The following is an 18,474-nucleotide window of genomic DNA, read 5'->3' as shown; positions in this document are numbered from 1 at the left end:
GCTGTTTAAAAAAAAGGAATGAAATGTCCATTAGCCAAACATGCATCCGAAGGAAAAACAGAGCAGCATTAGAAGTAAAGAATATAGATGTTAAGGCTAATGAACCCACGAGCAGGACACCGAGGCAGAAGGCAGCAAGTAGAGTTGGAAAAGGATTTTATTTGCAAGGCAGTAAACTGGGAGGCTGGGGCCAAGGTCTGGGCTGGTAGCTGGGGAACCTGGGGGCTTGGGCTGGGCGTGAGACTGGGTATAGGGGATGGAGCGGGGAGCCAGGTAGAGGGATAGGCTGGGCAGAGGGAATGGAGCGGGGAGCCAGGCAGAGGGATGGGCTGTGCAGGTGAGGCAGGAGGACTGGAGACAGGGCCGGGGTCAGGCTGAGGTCTTCTACAGGCACAGAGAAACAAGAGTTAGGCAAATGCTGGATACTGACAGAACAGTAACAAGTTAGGCTGGAAGCGTGACTGACTGTATGAACAGAGTCTACAATCTGGCAGTGAGTAGGAGGTTGCACCCAATATTTAAGCAGACCTCCTGATGGATGGCAGCTGTTCGCCCGACTCCCACACACCTGTCTCCACTCCTGCAATTTGGACACAGACACGAGAGAGAGAGAGACACACACACCCACACCCACACACACACTCGGAGGAGGCAGAAGTGGAGGGCATCACAATAGAACCATTAGTAAGGTAAACAATGAACCGGTGTTTGGCCACAAGACATTTTCATCATGATGATTAAGCAAAGTGGGAAAATTTTGGAGCTAAAGATCGCTCATTAAACATTTAATGAAGTATTTCTTTGAAGCTGGTTGTTTGGAATACCAATATAAGAAAACACAGCTGCTGACTGACTTTATTTGAGCAATGGCCCTAATAATAGATTCCACTCCAGGTCGTTCAGAGAAGAAAAGATGGCAACATTAACTTTTACCGTGGATGGGACCAGTACAGGACTGGTTTTGGACAGGCATCTGGAGAATACTGGTTGGGTAAGACTTCATTCAGATTGGTGAATTAGATTTTCTTATGTGATTCCATCAATCCACAGGTCTGAAGCATGTTGTAGAGACATTGTGTTAGTTTTTGCTCCACAGCACTGCTGAAGGCAAACCCATTGATGCTGAAGATAAACTTGGAATCACCTTTTTTGTCTATACCACTTTCCTCAAAAGTGCCTTTTCCATCCTTGTATATATGTTGTCTCTGCAAGGTCTGGAGAATATTCATCTCCTCACTCAAAGGAAAAGCTATGAACTGAGGATAGAAATGGAAGACTTTGAGGGGGCAAAGGCGTACGTTCACTACTCTTCATTTTCTGTTGGTCCGGAGCAGGACGGCTACAAGCTTAGTTTTAGCGGCTTCAAAGATGGAGGAGCCGGTGAGTCTAAGAAATTGTGAAATGGTAGCTTCAATGCTTGTGTCATCAGAAATGCAAGTGTAATTCATGAGCGCAAGGCTCTATTGCCATTACAACATCCCAAGACATTAGAACAATTGATTTTCTGTTGTTTTCAGGAAATTCACTAAGTGAACATAACGGTCAGAAGTTCTCGACATTTGACAAAGACCAGGACACTCATTCCTCAAACTGTGCTAAAACCTACCTGGGAGGATGGTGGTATGGTGAATGCCACAGTGTCAACGCCAACGGGATGTACTTATGGGGCAGCTCAACCTATGGGATTGGAATTAACTGGGTGTCTTGGAAAGGATATGATTATTCCTTGAAAGCTATTACAATGAAAATAAGACCCAAAAGTTAATGAGTTTATTATGGTTAAATATTGTATGTATTATTTATTTTGGTTTTTTAAATTTTATTTCATTATATAGTTGTCTTTATCATCTTTATAGTATTTATTTCTTTGTGCTAGTCTGTCTGACAATAGGGTAAATCATATACAGAGTGGTACTTACTATGCAAATGACATCAAAAGTGTAATGAAGTATATGACTTTTGTATTCTTTTTATTGCTTTACTCTTGTATTCCTTAAAATTGTAAAACATAATATCCTTGACACTTAATGAGGACAGTACATGGAAGAGTGCTTGGATGTAACATTTGTGTTATTATACAGTATTAATACATACAAATCTATAGTTAGAAAAATTGATTGCACGGCAAGAAATATTACATAAATATAAAGTACAAGTATTTATCATTATGTTTACAGTTACTATACGGATAATATCCTATGGCCTGTGCTGTGTTCATTGCTGCTCAGGAAAAAAACTTGTCACCTTCCTGTTGGATATTATACTTAAAAAACACAGTGACAACACATTGTAACAACTTCATTCAATCACTATCTGTTGTACCTTCTCCGTAAGATTAAAATGTATAGTCTGTGCGACTTGTCAGTCAAATCTTTATTTCTTCCCTACCCTCTTCTGCAGCATTCGCAGCACCCCAAGAGTAGCATTGAACACATTGTCATGCTTAAAGATCATCTTATAGAAAGTGTCCAGAGGGAGACGCCCCGTTGGATCTGCATGCTTCAGTGCAGTCATGGGCATGTACAGACGGTTGGTCTGGTGGCGCAGAGGGGGCTCCGTGGCTGTGATCACTTTAAGTGTTTGCTGAATAATAAAAACAACAATATTTCAACCCTGGATGGTGCTTCCTCATTATGCATTTTCACTGTCAAAACAAATATTTTTGGTGATCTGTTAAACCTGAATAAAATCATAGTAGTTATCACTTGCCTCTGCCACTTCCTCTGGTGTCTGTCCTAATGAGGCGAAGACCTTTCTAGAGTACGGCAGATAAATTTCACGGAAGATTCTGGCAGTCTCCTCGTCTGCCCCTGATAGATCCATGTTCTCAGCATCCTCGTACACTTTCCTTTCAAACTCTGTTATCACTGGGCCAGGTTCCACTAGAGTTGTCCTTGTGACAGAAACATAAAAGAGATAACATATAGGTTGTACTGTTCCATTACAATCAACAAGTTTTAAACATCTTACCATTATGGGCTTACTGATAACTCAAGATTTAGTTTGATCATGGGCACTTGTGGGGTGGCTGCATTAAGTTGTTTAAGTTGATGTATTTTTCAGGACATGTAATCACTTGATGTTAAACTTCAGTGCTTGCACTGCCAGACTTTCACAAAATCCTTCCACAGCAAATTTGGAGGCAGAGTAGACATCATTGAACAGAAGCCCTGTGAAGAAATATGAGGAACCCTTTTAGCAACCTCTTAACTCTTTTAATTAACTTCTTCTTTAATTTCACAGAGACAAACATACACACCCTGTATTCCCATAACGCTGCTCATCACCACAATATGGCCGCTCTGCCGCCGCTTCATGTCAGGCAACACCTCTTTCACCAGCCGTGCCAGGCCAAAGACATTTGTGTCAAAGAGCTCCTTCATGGCAGCGATACTTTGGCACTCCAGCGGCCCAATCATGCCGATCCCTGCATTGTTCACTGCAACAGCAGAGCATTCTACGTCATTATATGTTTGTGGAGAAATCCAAAATTAACTTCAGATGTGTTCATGGAAGAATGTAAAAGAGAGATGCCAGACCAAGAACATCCACCCGTCTGTCTGGCAGGCTGTTGACACACTCTCTGATGGAGGCTTCACAGCAGGCATCTAATTGTTTGATTTCCAGGGTTTTGTTTAAGGAGTCACCAGCTGCTTTCTCCAATGGTCCCCGTTTCCCAAGATCCCTCATTGTGGCAACCACTGCCCCAAATAAAAAATGAATACACTGGCTGTCAGTGGTTATTTCTGTCATCTGCTGTGTGTCATATGATGATTGAGGAGAGTGAATGGCTGACCTTTGAACCGTTTGAGCTCATCTTTGGCCAGCCGTGCAGCCACAGCCAAGCCGATGCCAGAGGAGCACCCGGTCACCAGCACCCTCCTGGTCCCCATGGCTCTCTGACCTCTGACCTCAGGGCTTAGGGAGATCCAGGCTGATCAAACAACACTGTAAACAGGGAAATTGAACTAAAGGAATATTCCTCTAACATTATGTCTTCATCATCACCAATCTGCAAAGTTCAGGTTATTCTGTGATGAACAACTTTTTGTTGAACCAATTTTTCTTAAACATGATGTGTGTACATCTATTTGGGTCACTGATTTCTCACTTTGCCTTGAATGCTATTTGAATATCCCAAGAAAACATCCATGAAAACTGTTGCATGGTCAAAATGGAACGTCTTGCAGCTGCATTGGATTATGGTTTATTGACACTACTGTAAGTGAAGGAATTAGTGTCTCTGCTTTTTTATTTAAGGGTTTCAATCTGAATGATCACTGAATGCAAATTAGTGAGTCCTCTAAAATGCCTGGATTATATGTGCTCTAATCTGATTTACGTATCCTGGAATGTTTATCTGCCTACAACAGCAAGCTTAGTGCTTCGTATGAGAGCTCCATTATTCACACTTGAACTCTGTCATAGGTATAATTATGTATGTGAGATATTTATTTCTCAAGACACACAACATGATAGCATATGGATGCCTCAGAGTAGCTAATGGATAACTGCTGTTTGACATTAACACTGAAAAAAGTACTTTGTCATCTCTACAACACAAGAGACAGAAGAAAAAGAAAAAGCTATTACAGCATATGATTTAGAGCTTCTGCCTTAAGACTCTTGAGGTGAATTTAAGTTACATCCTTGAGTTATAGTCCACGACACGTCAAACTATCAATGTTACAGATGCAAAAGCTTAAATGTAGTGTGAATTGTTCAATGATACTATGAATACTATGAAAAAAAAGTATAAATACCATGCAAAGAGGAAAAAACTCAAATTAAAGTCCTGCATTCAAAAGCGCTCATCAGACTGAATGGCCCCTTCACATTGTTATATCAATGTGTATTAAAATCATGTCTTGTTATTAAGGATGACTTAGAGTAAGCAGCTTGGTCGAGGTAGGTAATTAAATCCAGTGGTGGAAAGTATCTAAGTACATTTACTCAAGTACTGTACTGTACTTCCACTCCACTATATTTCAGAGGGAGATATTCTTCTCCACTACATTGATTTGACATCTTTAGTCACTTTTCAGATGTAGATTTGACACAATGGATCATATAACAAGCTTTTAAAATACAACACATTATTAAAGATGAAACCAGTGGTTTCCTAACTTTTTGGCTTTTGACGTCTTACAAAAAGCAGTGTGTAGTTGGGGTCACATTTCAGATGTCTCTGAGTTGTTAACAGCTCCACCAAATGGTGACTTTTCCCTCTAAACATCTCACATGGTTTCATTTCAATAGCCTAAATGTTAAAATGATCAAATATTTCACAAAAAATCAAAGATTAGAGAAAAAGTCCAAAAACTGAAAACAGATTTGTGTATCAGAACTTGGTTTTTCCTCTTTTCTCTCCCATTAATCGTCTCATGACCCCTCAGGTTTATCTGGTGACCCTTTGCAGGGACCCGACCCCTAGGTTGGGAACCACTGGAATAAACCAGCTTAATGTATATAAAGTAGTTGAAACTAGCTCCACCTCCAGCAGCTACAAGAGTAACATGCTGCTTACACACTGATGCTTTAGTATTAATAATCGAATGATGTCATATATGATAATATATCAGTCAGAGTGACCAAGCCACTACTTTTACTGCAATACTTTAACTGCATTTTTCATTTTTCATGCAGGACTTTTACTTGTAATGGAGTATTTCTACATTGCTGTACTAGAACGTGTAATTAAGTAAAGAATCTGAATACTTCTTCCACCATCAGAGTGAAAAGTAAAATATTTCCATCTCAAATGTAGTGGCATAGAAGTATAGAGTAGCATGGTTACTCTCAATATAGTATGAGTACCTCAAAATTATAGTTAGGTACAGTACTTGATTGATGTAATGTCCTGTATATCACCCAAAGTGTGACACCGCAGGGGATAAAATGCAGTCGACTCTGAATAATACAGGCACTAAATCCCTCCTGGACTAGTTAACCACATCAAAGTCCAGACTTGGGTTTCTGTAGGTCTAGTTGTAGGTGGTGTTGTGGTTTACCAACCTGCAGAGCGAGCAGCGCGTCTTCCACAGAGGCAGATGTGGGAAGCAGAGACTGTGAACTATGAAGTACTCATAGAGCAGGACACGACCTAGTCACAGCGTGACAGGCGGCTACATAAGCCTAGCGATTACCTAAAATGGGTCACATAAACAGACTCAGTATGTGGGAGTTGTAGTTCCTATGCTGACCACAAGAACTCCCTTAACTACAAAACCAATAATCATAAAGTGCATTTTGAGGAGACGTCGGAACATTTGCAGCCGTTTTTTCTGGCTACAAAACCGGGTATTTTAACCCAAACCATGATCTTTTCCTAACCCTAACCAAATGTTAAACCGTTAAATGACACGAGAAAAGCTTAAAATGCGACCAATATTGAAACGTGGTCCGTGGTTTGGAGAAACGTTCAATGCCAACGTTTTATGCTGGCGATTTGGTTGGGAAAAGGCTATTTCATCAGGCCATTACTATCACAAATAATTTCCCTTTGAAAAATACATGTTAATAAAGTAATCGTCTATCGGGTGAAATTCTGAACAGTCTTATGATCTCAATTATTTGCAAAAATATTTTAAAATTGCTTCACCCATCCATATCCATATCCCAAAACTGTAAATCATCCTCACACCTAGTGATGCTATAATGTCTGCTTTGACGTTAATTAGAACATTTTTAGCAGGTAGAGACAGTTGTTACCAATACATTTATTACTGTTGTTATTTCTAATAATCACAGTCATAATGAGTAGCCTAGTACATAATATGATCAACAATATTACACTGTTGCAGTCACTTTTTTGTAATATTGCATTTCCTCTCTGTGACCACTGAAGGGCAGTAAACACTCATGATTGTAAATACTCTCAGGTCAGTTCCACCCAGCTTCAACCCAGATAGACTATGGCAAAATAAAATGGAAAAGACAGTTTTTTTGTGTGTTTCTAATATTCTGTCCACCAGCGAGTATGTTAATGAAGGTGGAAAAGACATTCACAAAGCTGGTCATTATGGTTGTTTATTGGGTTGCATTACATTGTGCAGGGCTTCATATTTTATATGTGTACATAAGCAATACAGATACCATTAACCATAATCAGTACTAACATGATTATGAATAACTGGTAGCCTAGACAGATGTTGCAAAGTCACCTTAAAAAAGAAAGAATATTATAAGATTTTAAATAACTAAGCTATCATTTATAAGCATACAGAGCAATAGTTTGTTTGTTTAAAAAATATAGAAAGGACATTACACTACATTGTCAGTTACTATTTTAAACATGTGACACAGAAACACATAATACAATACATGTAAAGCAATGAAAAGGGAATATTTCTGTTAATAGAATAAGACAGCACTGCGCTGCAGTTATTTTACTGCGCTATCATGTCTGCACTGACGCTGATTTGAAGAATTTACTGGTTGCAGTTCCTCGCTGTCACCACTAGAGGTCAGAAATCACTCCTGACTCTAAATACAAGCAGCGCAATAGACTAATAAAAAATAATGGACTTAGTCACCGTGACGTCACCCATTGGTTTGTATTGGTTTTTATTGATAAAGTAGTGCGAACATGTGTCTTTTTTTTACAGTATGTTACTGTTGTTATTTGTAATAATAATACTAACACTGAGCTGATTGATATTAATACATCCATGATGTATACTGATGAATTTACATACATTCAGGTCAGCAGTCACCTCCACTTATCATCAAGGCAGACACAATACCATAATAAAACAACCAAAGCTATTTGTAAGTATCACAGTAATAAGCTGACCATGTAGTTGCCGTTAGTGGACAAGACTGATCTCATTTTAATTTCTTTCATTCAGTCCAGGATGTAACAATTAAGGTCTTAATTAATTTTTAATTGTTGACAGAACTGATACCATAATTACAAACATTATTCAACACGTTGCTGTTAACCACTGGTTTATCAAAAGAAGATGCATTATTTTTTTGTTAATTGAGTGTTGTTCCCCTATTGTAACAAGACTCATAACATCAATATGGTGATATAACTAATACAATATATCTTTCTGAATAATTTTACAAGCAAGTTTATTTACAGACAACATTATTATGAAAGGAGTTGAAAGACATGTTTATGTCATAACACTTGAGAATGTGTGAGAGCTGGACAAAAACCTGAGGGAGTGTTTCCTTTGTCCCAGACAAAAAGAGGAAAAGCTGCTGCTCCACTCCAATTGCATTACGAGTACTCAGTGTTTATTCACAAAAGTGATAATAAAAGCCTTTATTGGGCTTGAAGAGATGAAGGAAGCAGGGAGGTTCTTTCCATTGTTACATTATGTGCAGTGGTTAAGACTGGCATTATAATCAAGGTGCAGAAATTACATACTGGTGATGTAGTAGAATTTCAAGCACAATATCTGAAACAATAAAAGGCTTATATAAGACTGTACAGAAAGTTTTATAGAAATTCACACCAAATGTCTAGACCTTTCCTTCTGTTACATGCCATATGTTACAACTTGTAATCTAACTATCACAAATTAGAAAGCTGGAGTTTGTTTTAATTATACTTTGTGCATATTAATATTTACTGTCTAAAAACTAAAAATGAAATATAAATCAAAACAATTTATCTTGAGAGGCTAACCCAAAGTTGTGTAGTGAGCAGGATGTCTGCAGGTCTTAAAATGCCTTAAATTCCGATTTTAAATTTATTTGGACCATGAGTCATTACTGTGAATCTTAAATTTAACATAAGAATTTAATCTGATTTAAGTTTAGAAAGAAAGATAGTCTGCACACTCGCTCATGCATTTAAAACAATCATCAATGTCAAAATTCTTTTTCAAACACCAGAGCACAAATACTTAGATTACTTATCTTCATTAAAGAGATGGAGTTTTGTTTTTCATTGATAAGCAGAACTGAAATGTGCCAAAATATCTATGGGCACACAAAGAAATTGAGCACCTAATATTTTGTAATTTTATAAGTTTGTTTAAGAGTGTTTCATATTTTTTAACATCTTTGTTTACAATGTTTCAGTTATGGTGATCAGTTCAAATTAAATTCATACTGACTCACCTTCTTCAACAAAACCAATTATAGCATGTCTGGATTTTATAACATACACATGAACAAATCATATGAATTTTCCACGGAGCCTGATTGTGCACCAAAGCTCTCCTGTCTATTGTACATATGGGTGTGATCGTTGGACCTTTTGTTCTACGGTTGAATATCAGGGACACAACTGTGATTAGAATGGGATGAAACTCCAGGGATTTGGTGTTATGCAGGTACAAAAGAGGTATCATGTGGACTGTGCTAACAAAAGGTACAATGTAAGTAATTCTCTTGTGACATAAATGTTAACATACTAAGTCCATCATTTCTGTCTGAGCTTCTTGTTTATCTCGGTTTGACTGTGTATACCCAAGCCAGGGTAGTCATTTAGGACATTCAATACAATGTGGTGGTAAATAATATTGCCTGGGAACTAGGCGTTTCACTCTGAGAGTAACAACATGAACCACCGCCTCACGTGATGTTCTGCAACAGCACAAACTAAGCTGTTTATTTATTATTTAACTTAAAAAAATATGAATCTTAATTTGTTGTTCTTGTAATTATTAGAATAGGGGGCCAGAGAGGGTTGTCAGGTTATCATAGTTGCAAGTAAACCCTGGCCAGGAATTGAGAGCGGGAGAGAGAAGTAACAATCAAAAGGTACTCTTTTTTTTCTTTCATATGTATTTGTCTGTTGGTATGACACATGACAGACTGTGAAAATGAGCAACATCTAATATAGTGGTCAACATCAACAAATAGGTCAGAAAGTGTATTTATGCATTTCGCTTAAGGTTTAAGGATTTCACTTTAAGGATTACCATGATTCAAAATAAACAATTTTCCAGAGGAAGTTTGGCACACAGTAGCAAAATACAAAAATAGCATGTGCTCCCAGTATTTAGGAAAGTCCCAGAAAGATGCCAGAGGACATTTTTTTTGTCAATGAAAATAATTCTTGTTCTACATTTTCTCATAGTGATTTCAGATATATGCATAAATAGAGAACCCGCAGTACAGTGCAGCCTGCCAGAGAGGATTACCTGGCTCAACACTCACCTGTATGTTTCTTCTTACATGCACACAATCAACAACAAAATAGCACTGGTAGTTTATAGCAGAATGCAATATACATCAACACTACTCTGGCAGTCTCAATCAAAACTTAACATTTAACATTGCTTCATATGGTTAACATTTGTTGCAGTAGATTGTGTTAAACTGTCGAGGTGTTCCTGACATTGCATCAGCTCCCGGCACAGAGCAGTCCAAACCAGATCTTCCTTGATTTCCTTGCGATCATTTTAATGACAGGCTGTGGTTGCAGAGGTTATAAAACATGTTATTGACACATACACTTAAACGTGTCTTTCCGGTTTTTGTTATAATTCTGCCCAGTTTCCCTTGCTTTTGCTTTGGGTTCCCATTGGTCATGACATTGTATTGTCTGGTTTGTGTTATGGGCTCAGGGAGTGGCCAGCTTTTCTTTCATAACTTGAGTTGGCATAAATAGTTGCTTTGCACCAGACTGTGCAGATCCAAATTTCAAAAACACGGAACCCAACACTCTCTCAGGATGTAAGTACATTTTTACTTTCCAGATTGTCTTAGATGAAACACACTGAATTGAAATCTTTATAATTTTCTTGGTGCCTATATGTTGTATGAAAACCACCCTCTTTTCACTGGATGAACAAAAATGGCTATGTAATGCTGAGTGAAAACATAATACATGTGTGTTTCTCAGGATTTATATTTCAGGGCTTGTTGGCTTTCTGCTGTTGCTAACAGCTGAGGCCAGAGTTGGGTAAGAAACCTTAATTTAATTCCCCCTTATAGTATATTGCTGTATTTGACCAAAATTACAGAGTAAAAATGTGTTGAAGAAAATGAAAATCACTAGTCAGTTCATGAAGTAGATCGATGCATATATGAATAAATAAAGATATTAACACAATATACAATGCATATACCTCTTAATTCATGTATCTGTGTCTTTTTTAATAGCCTCCTCTCTAATTTCACAGAAACTCCTCTCAGTTGCAGTTCTGTACTGAGACACAACAGTGTTTGTTGTTTGATCTCGTTTGTGAGACTGCAGACTATGAGGTGAGTGTGTCTGAACAAGAGAGAAACCTTATCACATTTCAGGTGCAAGAAACTTTTTCTAAAACCCCACTCTACCATCTTTGTTCAGGTCCGTCACTACGACTCCGTGAAATGGGTTTCAACTGACGAGACATCCTTCTTCATGGAGATAGCAGCAATGAGAGCCTTCAAAAGACTGTATCGTTACATCACTGGTGCCAACGACAATGGTGTGTGTGTGTTTATATTCACTTAATATTCTATTAGGTATTCAAGTCAGTGCTTGAATACCTAATACAATGCTATACTTACGTTTTCTTATGCTTTTTATATGGATTTAATGTTTGTTATGTACTTTCTACTTGCTGACATTATCTGGGAATTTTGTGACATTTTTAAACAAAAATATTTTCTATCTCTTTTGTTTACCTTCAGCAAAAACGATTGAAATGACAGCTCCTGTTGTTGTGAAAATGACTGACAAGAAATTCTGGGAAATGGGTGTCTACACGATGAGTTTCTTGTTGCCAGTTGAACATCAGATGAATCCCCCCCAACCTACTGATGATAAGGCAAGCTTCTCTGACAAAAAATGTCAGAAAAAGAATGCATCAAGCTTCATTTAGTTAGTATGATTTTTTTTTCTGTGATGTCCACCTTAAACTCCGGCTGATAATGAAAATTTGCTAACTTACAGGTGTACATCCAGAAGACGCCAGATGTGAAGATGTATGTGCGGAGCTACGGAGGATGGATGACATCCATGGCTGACAGTAAAAAAGCTAGTAGTCTCTCCTCTGCCCTCAACTCAGTTGGTGCAGAATACAAAAGAGGCTTCCACTATGCTGTTGGATATAACAGGTGTTTTTCTTAGTGATAATCAGATTGTATCCCAAAAAACAACTTCAGTGTTTGCTGATGATTTTATATTTTGCAATAACTTATTGTGTGTTTGTGTTTGTGTGTGTGTGCATTTATTTCTTGCAGTCCAATGACGATGTTCAACAGGCATAATGAGGTCTGGTTTGTCGCAGAGGATGACCCAGTGTGTTACAGCAGCGAGGAATTGGAGTCTTCTATTTTCTCTTGAATACTGTGAGCCCTGTGGATTGACAGCTCACAGCTGACAATATATATGAAGAGCTGTATATGTTGTAGTTGGACATTGCTTCAAGTCATAATTTGGTATATATATAACCGGCCAGTGAGAGCACCAATTTTAAAAATGTATATTTGAATTGAAAACACAATGTACTAGCTACTTGTAAAGATGTGCCTACTGGCTTGTCTGATGGTTTGATTTTTTTTTTTTTTGTTAATATTCAATAAAGTTTCCTATTTGCAGTGATTTCTTTTCGTTGTTCTTAACCAATCAAAGACCTCTTTGGACCTACCCTAAAAATGTGTCTAAAGCTGGTTTAACATTAGATGTAACCTGCAAAGGGTGATCCAGTCCCACTTCAGTTTTATTCTGTGGCACCACCAGATGGCATTACAAAGCTCAGCAAGCGCATTACTTCCAGGACTACGCAACTGTACATCTACATCCCAGCACCAACAGCTTTTTAGTGACGTGCATTAAGATTTATTGAATATTTTTCACTTCATGAACATTCTCCTTCTGAAAGTGGGAGAGTATAGAGACTGTGTCAAGTGTCAGATACTAAACAGACTGGTGAATAATAGGTAGATTGTTTTATTGATGAATGCCATAATCCATTTACAAGCTAATGTGCAGGTGTCATAACCATCCACCCTTGAACTGCCCTATCACTTTGACGTCACCGTGAGCTTCATCAAAGCAACCTGTGCCATTCGGAACTGCTGAATGGCACCTTATCATATCAAGCACAGGCTGGCAATGTGGAACAATATAATCACAGTCTCTAACTTCTCTGATTGACTAATTTTGCATTACACTGAATAAAGAAAAAATTTCAAATTTCTTTTCCTTTTCCTTGGATTATTAAGGTAAATAAATTATGTTTTACTAAAGAAGAACAACTGATGTTTACCTGAAGAGACTACACATGAATTATTTGGTTGAAAGTAACTTAATACATTTACATATGCACTGTACTTAAGTACAATATTAAAGTATTTGTACTTTACTTGAGTACTTCCATTTTCTGCTTTATTATACTTCTACTACACCACATTTGAGAGGGAAATACTTTTTACTCCACTAGATTTATTTGACAGCTACAGTTACTAATTACTTTGCGGGTTAAGATTTTACCAAAAAAATGATGATCTGTTATATCTGTTATAAAACACAATATATTACTAAAGATGAACTGTTTGGCCTGTGATTCTGATTGGAGCCTTTGGTCATGAGTTGTTAGTTACTTCTCAGATGGTTTCATTTAAATAAGGCCCAAAGAGATTATCCAATATTTCACAAAAAACAAAGATTATATAAAAGTTTTTTTCAAATGACTACACATCTGTAGAGCAGATTTTTTTTCTTTTATGCTCCATTAATCACATCACAACCCCTCAGAGGGGTCCGACCAATAGGTATGATTGTTAAAATGAGCTCCACTTCAACCAGCTACAACAAGAAAATGCTACTTACACATTGATGCATAAGTATTAACAATCTAATCTAATAATCACTCACAGGTATCACTTTTCTGCAGCACAAGAACTTTTACTTTTGATACTTAAAGTAAATTTTGCTGATAATGCTGTGCCTTCACTTAAATAGGATTTTGAATAAAGGGCCATTATTCGTGATTAAATATTTCTACATCATTGTATTGGTATCTATGTACTTCTTCCACCACTGCATACATTGAAATGCTACAATACAGAATACTAATGAAGAAACTAATTTATTAAATCTGAATGGCTGCAGTTCAACGGCACTCTTTAGTAGAGTCTTATCTTATCAGCTGAGTACCAGGATGGCTCAATAATACTCGAACGATTTCACTACAGTAACATTCCAGCAGGTGGCTATCTGACTGTCTACCATGGAGGGGTTGCTGACTGACTGACTGACTTACTGACTGACTGGGTAGGAGTGCCAGTCAGGAGAGGTTTTATGACACTCACTACAGATCGAAGTCCATTTGTGGGCCTTAAACAACCATCAGTCCACCGGGGCTTTCGGGGCTGCCTGTTGGCCTTTCTCTGGCTCTCCTGCGGTGTCCGTCTGGTCTCCTGATCTCTGTGACAATGAAGATCAGATTGGACTAACTGTGGAGTTCATGTCCCACCAGCCAGAATGGACCAACCTGATTATCACCCACAGCAGCCCCAGGCTCTTGCCCACCAACCGGGCAACTACCCTGAGGATCTATTAACTTGGGAAGGATCATCAACATGTGAGTACAAGCTGGAAGTGCACCGTGGGTAGATAATAACCTTGTAGGCAGGTTACAGAAAATATTGTACAGTTTTATAAAAGTGTAAAAAGTCATGTTCTGAAAGTTGGAGTGTGAGGAAATATGTAGGCTATGATTCAATATTAATGGCATTCATTAGCTTGATTATTTGATTGATAATCCACATTTACAGAAGGATAAGGTATAAAAGTGGTTCACCGTTATGTTTGGGTTTTTCATTTGGGAGACTGGTTTCCATAGAAGTAACCAGTCATCTCTGGGAATTATGTAAGGGTCATATCTGTGATCAAGCGAATCAAGCCGAGTGATAAGGTAGTGTCTGCAACAGAGGGATGGTCCTGTACTGATCGCTGCTCTCTCAACAGCTGACCAATAAACCTCAGTGTGACACACTTACAGCATAGTACTCCAGTTTTTCCAACCACTGAAATATGACATTATGTTGCCGGAGATATTATCAATTCAAGTCTATTTTCTGGCTGACTCAAGATATGACCTGGATTGGTGCAAAACTGGAATATTATGACATAGTATTATTGTTTGTATTAACACTCAACAATCATTCCCAACAAAACAAATACAACAGAGGGGGACATCTGCTTACCTTTGGCATCTCTGTATTTTATTCTAAAGGAGAAAAATGGAGGACAGAAAATGGGAACAGGAAAGAGTGCTGGAGCGTGATTTGCTCCTAAGCCAGTAGGAGCGTGTACTGTAGGCTATATGCTTTGAGCAGCTTGGCACATCACCATGACAATCTCCATTTAACAAACAGCACTTGTTTTCTCGCCTTGTGCCACATAGGTCAACTTCATCAGCTCAAGTTTGTGTCATACTGTGCATTTCACTTAACTTTAAATGTTGTGTCGTTCCTCAGCTCAGGAGCTAAAGACAGAGCCGGACACTAGACTGGAGTCAGATGAGAGCTGCCCAGTGTGTGGAGACAAAGTGTCAGGATACCACTATGGGCTGCTCACCTGTGAGAGCTGCAAGGTAAACTTGGTGAAGCAGGACAGGGTTTGGAAAGTCAATGTCATAAAAACTATTCTCTCATGGCACTGTGGTGCTATGGTTTTATAGTACACACCATAAAGCCATAGTTATGACCTACTATAGAACTAAGGTATATATTTATTTTCATTTAATTTGCAGAGAAGGAAAGCAAGGCTCATGGTCTTTTTATCTTGCTCTCTTCTCTGCAGGGCTTCTTTAAACGCTCAGTGCAGAATAACAAGCATTACACCTGTGCAGAACAACAGAGCTGCCCTGTGAACCTTTCTCAGAGGAAACGTTGTCCTTCCTGTCGCTTCCAGAAGTGTTTGGCAGTGGGCATGAAGAGAGAAGGTACAGTAAAAAGTCCCCATTCCCCACATAGAAAAATACATGCCAATGGACACTTATTCTGCTCCATTGCAACATGCATTGTGTTCCACTGACATGCATGTTCTTTTCTTCCATATGACTCATCTAAGAAGTCATAAACCAGTACAAGTAATGCCTGTAATGACCCAGTTTATGTATGATGACTTTGTATAGCAGAGTTCATCTGAGCTCTAAAAGTGTGGTGGGCACATTTTCAGTTTTCTAAAAATAACCTCCAGCAATAACCAAAACCATTAACATTTGTTTCATGTTCTATCAACAGCGGTTAGAGCAGATCGTATGAGAGGTGGCAGGAATAAATTTGGCCCTCTGTACCGACGGGACAGGCAGATGAAACAGCAAAAGGTGTATCACCAGGCAAATACTGCTCCCCACAGGATTAAGATGGAAACTACACAAACACACCGGCCCACAGCTCCAAATGACCTTCACCTTATGGACAATCACTCAAGTGCTCCATCGTCTTCTGATGCTTTTCATCAGTCCCACATGTATCCCTTTGGCATGGGGCAGTCGTGTGCGCCCATGCCTCTGGATTGCACAGTGAACGCAGACAGGGTGATCACTCCTCCGCCCCTACCCTACCCTGGACTGTACCACCACCCTGTCCCTGTATACCTCCAGGAGAAAGGAGAAATGCCGTTTAGCTACAGCCCGGCTCCCGCAGACTATTCAGTGCATCCAACCCCTAACAATTCATTCAGACCAAGAAGCACACCAGCATCATCCCCCTGCTCAACACCAAGCTCAACCACCCCTCTCACCCAGGCTCCTGCCCAAACCCTCATCACCCCCTCATCAGCCATGCTAACACCCAACTTCCTTAGCCAACTCTTGGCAGGAGAGCAGGATGAGAGCCAGTTATGTGCCAAGGTTGTGGCCAGCCTGCAGAGAGAACAGGCCAACCGAGGCAAACATGACCGCTTAAATACTTTCAGCATCATGTGTAAAATGGCTGATCAGACTCTGTTTGGGCTTGTGGAGTGGGCCAGGAACAGTGCACTCTTCAAAGAGCTCAAGGTGATGAATCATGAAATCATGGGACATAATGTTAAATAAAACTTTTCACAGCAAGTGAAATCTCTAATTAGCTGTGTAAGCAGGTGTATGGCATTTACACTACATTTACACTATGCAATGGGTGCTGACTGAGGTTCATAGGCCACCATCTTTAATTAGCCACTACATTTAGATCATACTTTTTATGTTCCACAGGTGGAGGACCAGATGGTGCTGCTGCAGAGCTGTTGGAGTGAGCTGCTGGTCCTGGACCACCTCTGTAGACAGGTGACCTATGGCAAAGAGGGCTGCATATATCTGGTCACAGGACAACAGGTGAAGTTTACCACTAACTGCACCAAATGCTGAATTGTTATGGTCATCAAAAATGTGTTTGTATTGGACATGTACAGTATTTAATTTGGTTGCACATATACATTAATTTTAGTTCTCTCATTCTCATGCAGATTGAGGTGTCGACTGTTATCTCTCAGGCAGGAGTGACATTGAGTAGCCTGGTATCAAGGACCCAGGACCTGGTGTCCAAACTAAAGGCACTCCAGTTTGACAGACATGAGTTTGTCTGTCTCAAATACTTGGTGCTATTCAACCCTGGTGAGCTTTTCCTTTTAAAAGTCTCATGATTAGACCCTTTATATATATAAATCAGATATAGCATTTTAGTCAACTTTGTGGTTGTGCATTTTTCTTATGTTACATTTTACTTATGTATTGTGTGTTGATGATGAATGTCCATGCATCTTCTCTGTAGATGTGAAATCAGTGCAGAGTCGCAGGCAGGTGGAGCACACTCAAGAGAGGGTGAACAGAGCCCTGATGGAGCACACTCAGCGGAGTCATCCAGGACATTCAGACAAGTTTGGCCAGCTGCTGCTCAGGCTGCCTGAAGTGCGTAGCATTAGCTTGCAAGTTGAGGAGTATTTGTACCAGCGCCATCTTCTGGGAGATTTGCCCTGCAACTCTTTACTCACCGAGATGCTGCACACCAAGCACAGCTGAAACGACAATGCTGTATCTTCAAGCGCTAGTGGAACAAGAGTTTGTTGCTGTGAATTTTTGTACCTCTTTTTCACCCTTTCAGATGCAACTGTCCTCTTTACTTTTGATTGTAAACATGTGTACCCTCTTTTAACAGCCCCTAAGGCTTCAATCACAGAAGTGAGGGTGACAATTTGTGATCCCAGATCAACATTGAAGGGGGATAAGTACTTAACCTGTGCCAAGCTTTGCCCAAATTCCTATTATTAACAGTATTACCACAACCATACAGCTCATAGAAGCAGTAGGAGCTGAACTGTTTAAAGAAATGCATCATTGAATAAAGAAATGTTTTTTGGATATGCCCATGTGTACTCAAAACCCATAAATGCATTTAACTAAGAGTGTCTCAACATTATAACATAATAATTTTACCTTTTCACTGTTTACCAGAAGAGCTCTTTTCTGTAGATTCACTGTTTCTGCAGGAAGATTTTGCCTACACTGACAGGCTAATGGCATGAACTCATATCAACTTCACCCATTCAAAATTCAAAAAACAAACAAACAAACAAACAAAACAAAACCA

General features: G+C 39.1%; 3 protein-coding genes across 3 annotated transcripts; 2 read left to right on the top strand and 1 right to left on the bottom strand.

Moving 5' to 3' along the window:
* Positions 1-1,517: 1,517 nt before the first annotated feature.
* On the bottom strand, positions 1,518-6,353 carry LOC121883521 (retinol dehydrogenase 8). The gene is made up of 8 exons (XM_042391820.1): positions 6,016-6,353; positions 3,797-3,948; positions 3,540-3,701; positions 3,260-3,439; positions 3,077-3,170; positions 2,710-2,893; positions 2,389-2,583; positions 1,518-1,677 (listed from the first exon to the last, which is right to left on the bottom strand). Exons 2-8 carry the CDS (start codon positions 3,891-3,893, stop codon positions 1,603-1,605), a joined length of 987 nt encoding a protein of 328 aa, XP_042247754.1. The 5' UTR covers positions 3,894-3,948; positions 6,016-6,353; the 3' UTR covers positions 1,518-1,602.
* A 4,013-nt stretch (positions 6,354-10,366) lies between these two features.
* Positions 10,367-12,435, top strand: soul5 (heme-binding protein soul5). The gene is made up of 7 exons (XM_042391821.1): positions 10,367-10,641; positions 10,811-10,870; positions 11,091-11,172; positions 11,261-11,381; positions 11,587-11,723; positions 11,849-12,012; positions 12,139-12,435. Coding segments are annotated over exons 1-7 (669 nt in total). The 5' UTR covers positions 10,367-10,639; the 3' UTR covers positions 12,242-12,435.
* Positions 12,436-14,383: 1,948 nt separating this feature from the next.
* On the top strand, positions 14,384-18,158 carry nr5a5 (nuclear receptor subfamily 5, group A, member 5). The gene is made up of 7 exons (XM_042391819.1): positions 14,384-14,483; positions 15,382-15,497; positions 15,707-15,848; positions 16,150-16,907; positions 17,103-17,222; positions 17,354-17,501; positions 17,659-18,158. Exons 1-7 carry the CDS (start codon positions 14,384-14,386, stop codon positions 17,904-17,906), a joined length of 1,632 nt encoding a protein of 543 aa, XP_042247753.1. The 3' UTR covers positions 17,907-18,158.
* The last annotated feature ends 316 nt before the right edge of the window (positions 18,159-18,474 follow it).

The sequence above is a fragment of the Thunnus maccoyii genome, chromosome 18, assembly GCF_910596095.1.
Source record: "Thunnus maccoyii chromosome 18, fThuMac1.1, whole genome shotgun sequence".
Lineage (NCBI taxonomy): Eukaryota > Metazoa > Chordata > Actinopteri > Scombriformes > Scombridae > Thunnus > Thunnus maccoyii.
Note: the sequence above shows the minus strand (reverse complement) of the source record. Positions and strands in the feature narration are given on the sequence as shown.

Bases quoted from the DNA above. Each gene is read 5' to 3' on its own strand.
- LOC121883521 (XM_042391820.1), bottom strand. From the start codon at position 3,893: ATGGGGACCAGGAGGGTGCTGGTGACCGGGTGCTCCTCTGGCATCGGC. The intron at 3,440-3,539 runs GTCTGGCATCTC...CTGCTGTTGCAG, and splicing joins CAGACGGGTGGATGTTCTTG to TGAACAATGCAGGGATCGGC. The intron at 1,678-2,388 runs GTAGGGAAGAAA...CCAATCCCATAG, and splicing joins TGCGAATGCTGCAGAAGAGG to GTTGAGCTGCCCCATAAGTA.
- soul5 (XM_042391821.1), top strand. The intron at 11,382-11,586 runs GTGTGTGTGTGT...GTTTACCTTCAG, and splicing joins CACTGGTGCCAACGACAATG to CAAAAACGATTGAAATGACA. The intron at 11,724-11,848 runs GCAAGCTTCTCT...GCTAACTTACAG, and splicing joins CCCAACCTACTGATGATAAG to GTGTACATCCAGAAGACGCC.
- nr5a5 (XM_042391819.1), top strand. From the start codon at position 14,384: ATGGACCAACCTGATTATCACCCACAGCAGCCCCAGGCTCTTGCCCAC. The intron at 17,223-17,353 runs GTGAAGTTTACC...ATTCTCATGCAG, and splicing joins ATCTGGTCACAGGACAACAG to ATTGAGGTGTCGACTGTTAT. The intron at 17,502-17,658 runs GTGAGCTTTTCC...TCTTCTCTGTAG, and splicing joins CTTGGTGCTATTCAACCCTG to ATGTGAAATCAGTGCAGAGT.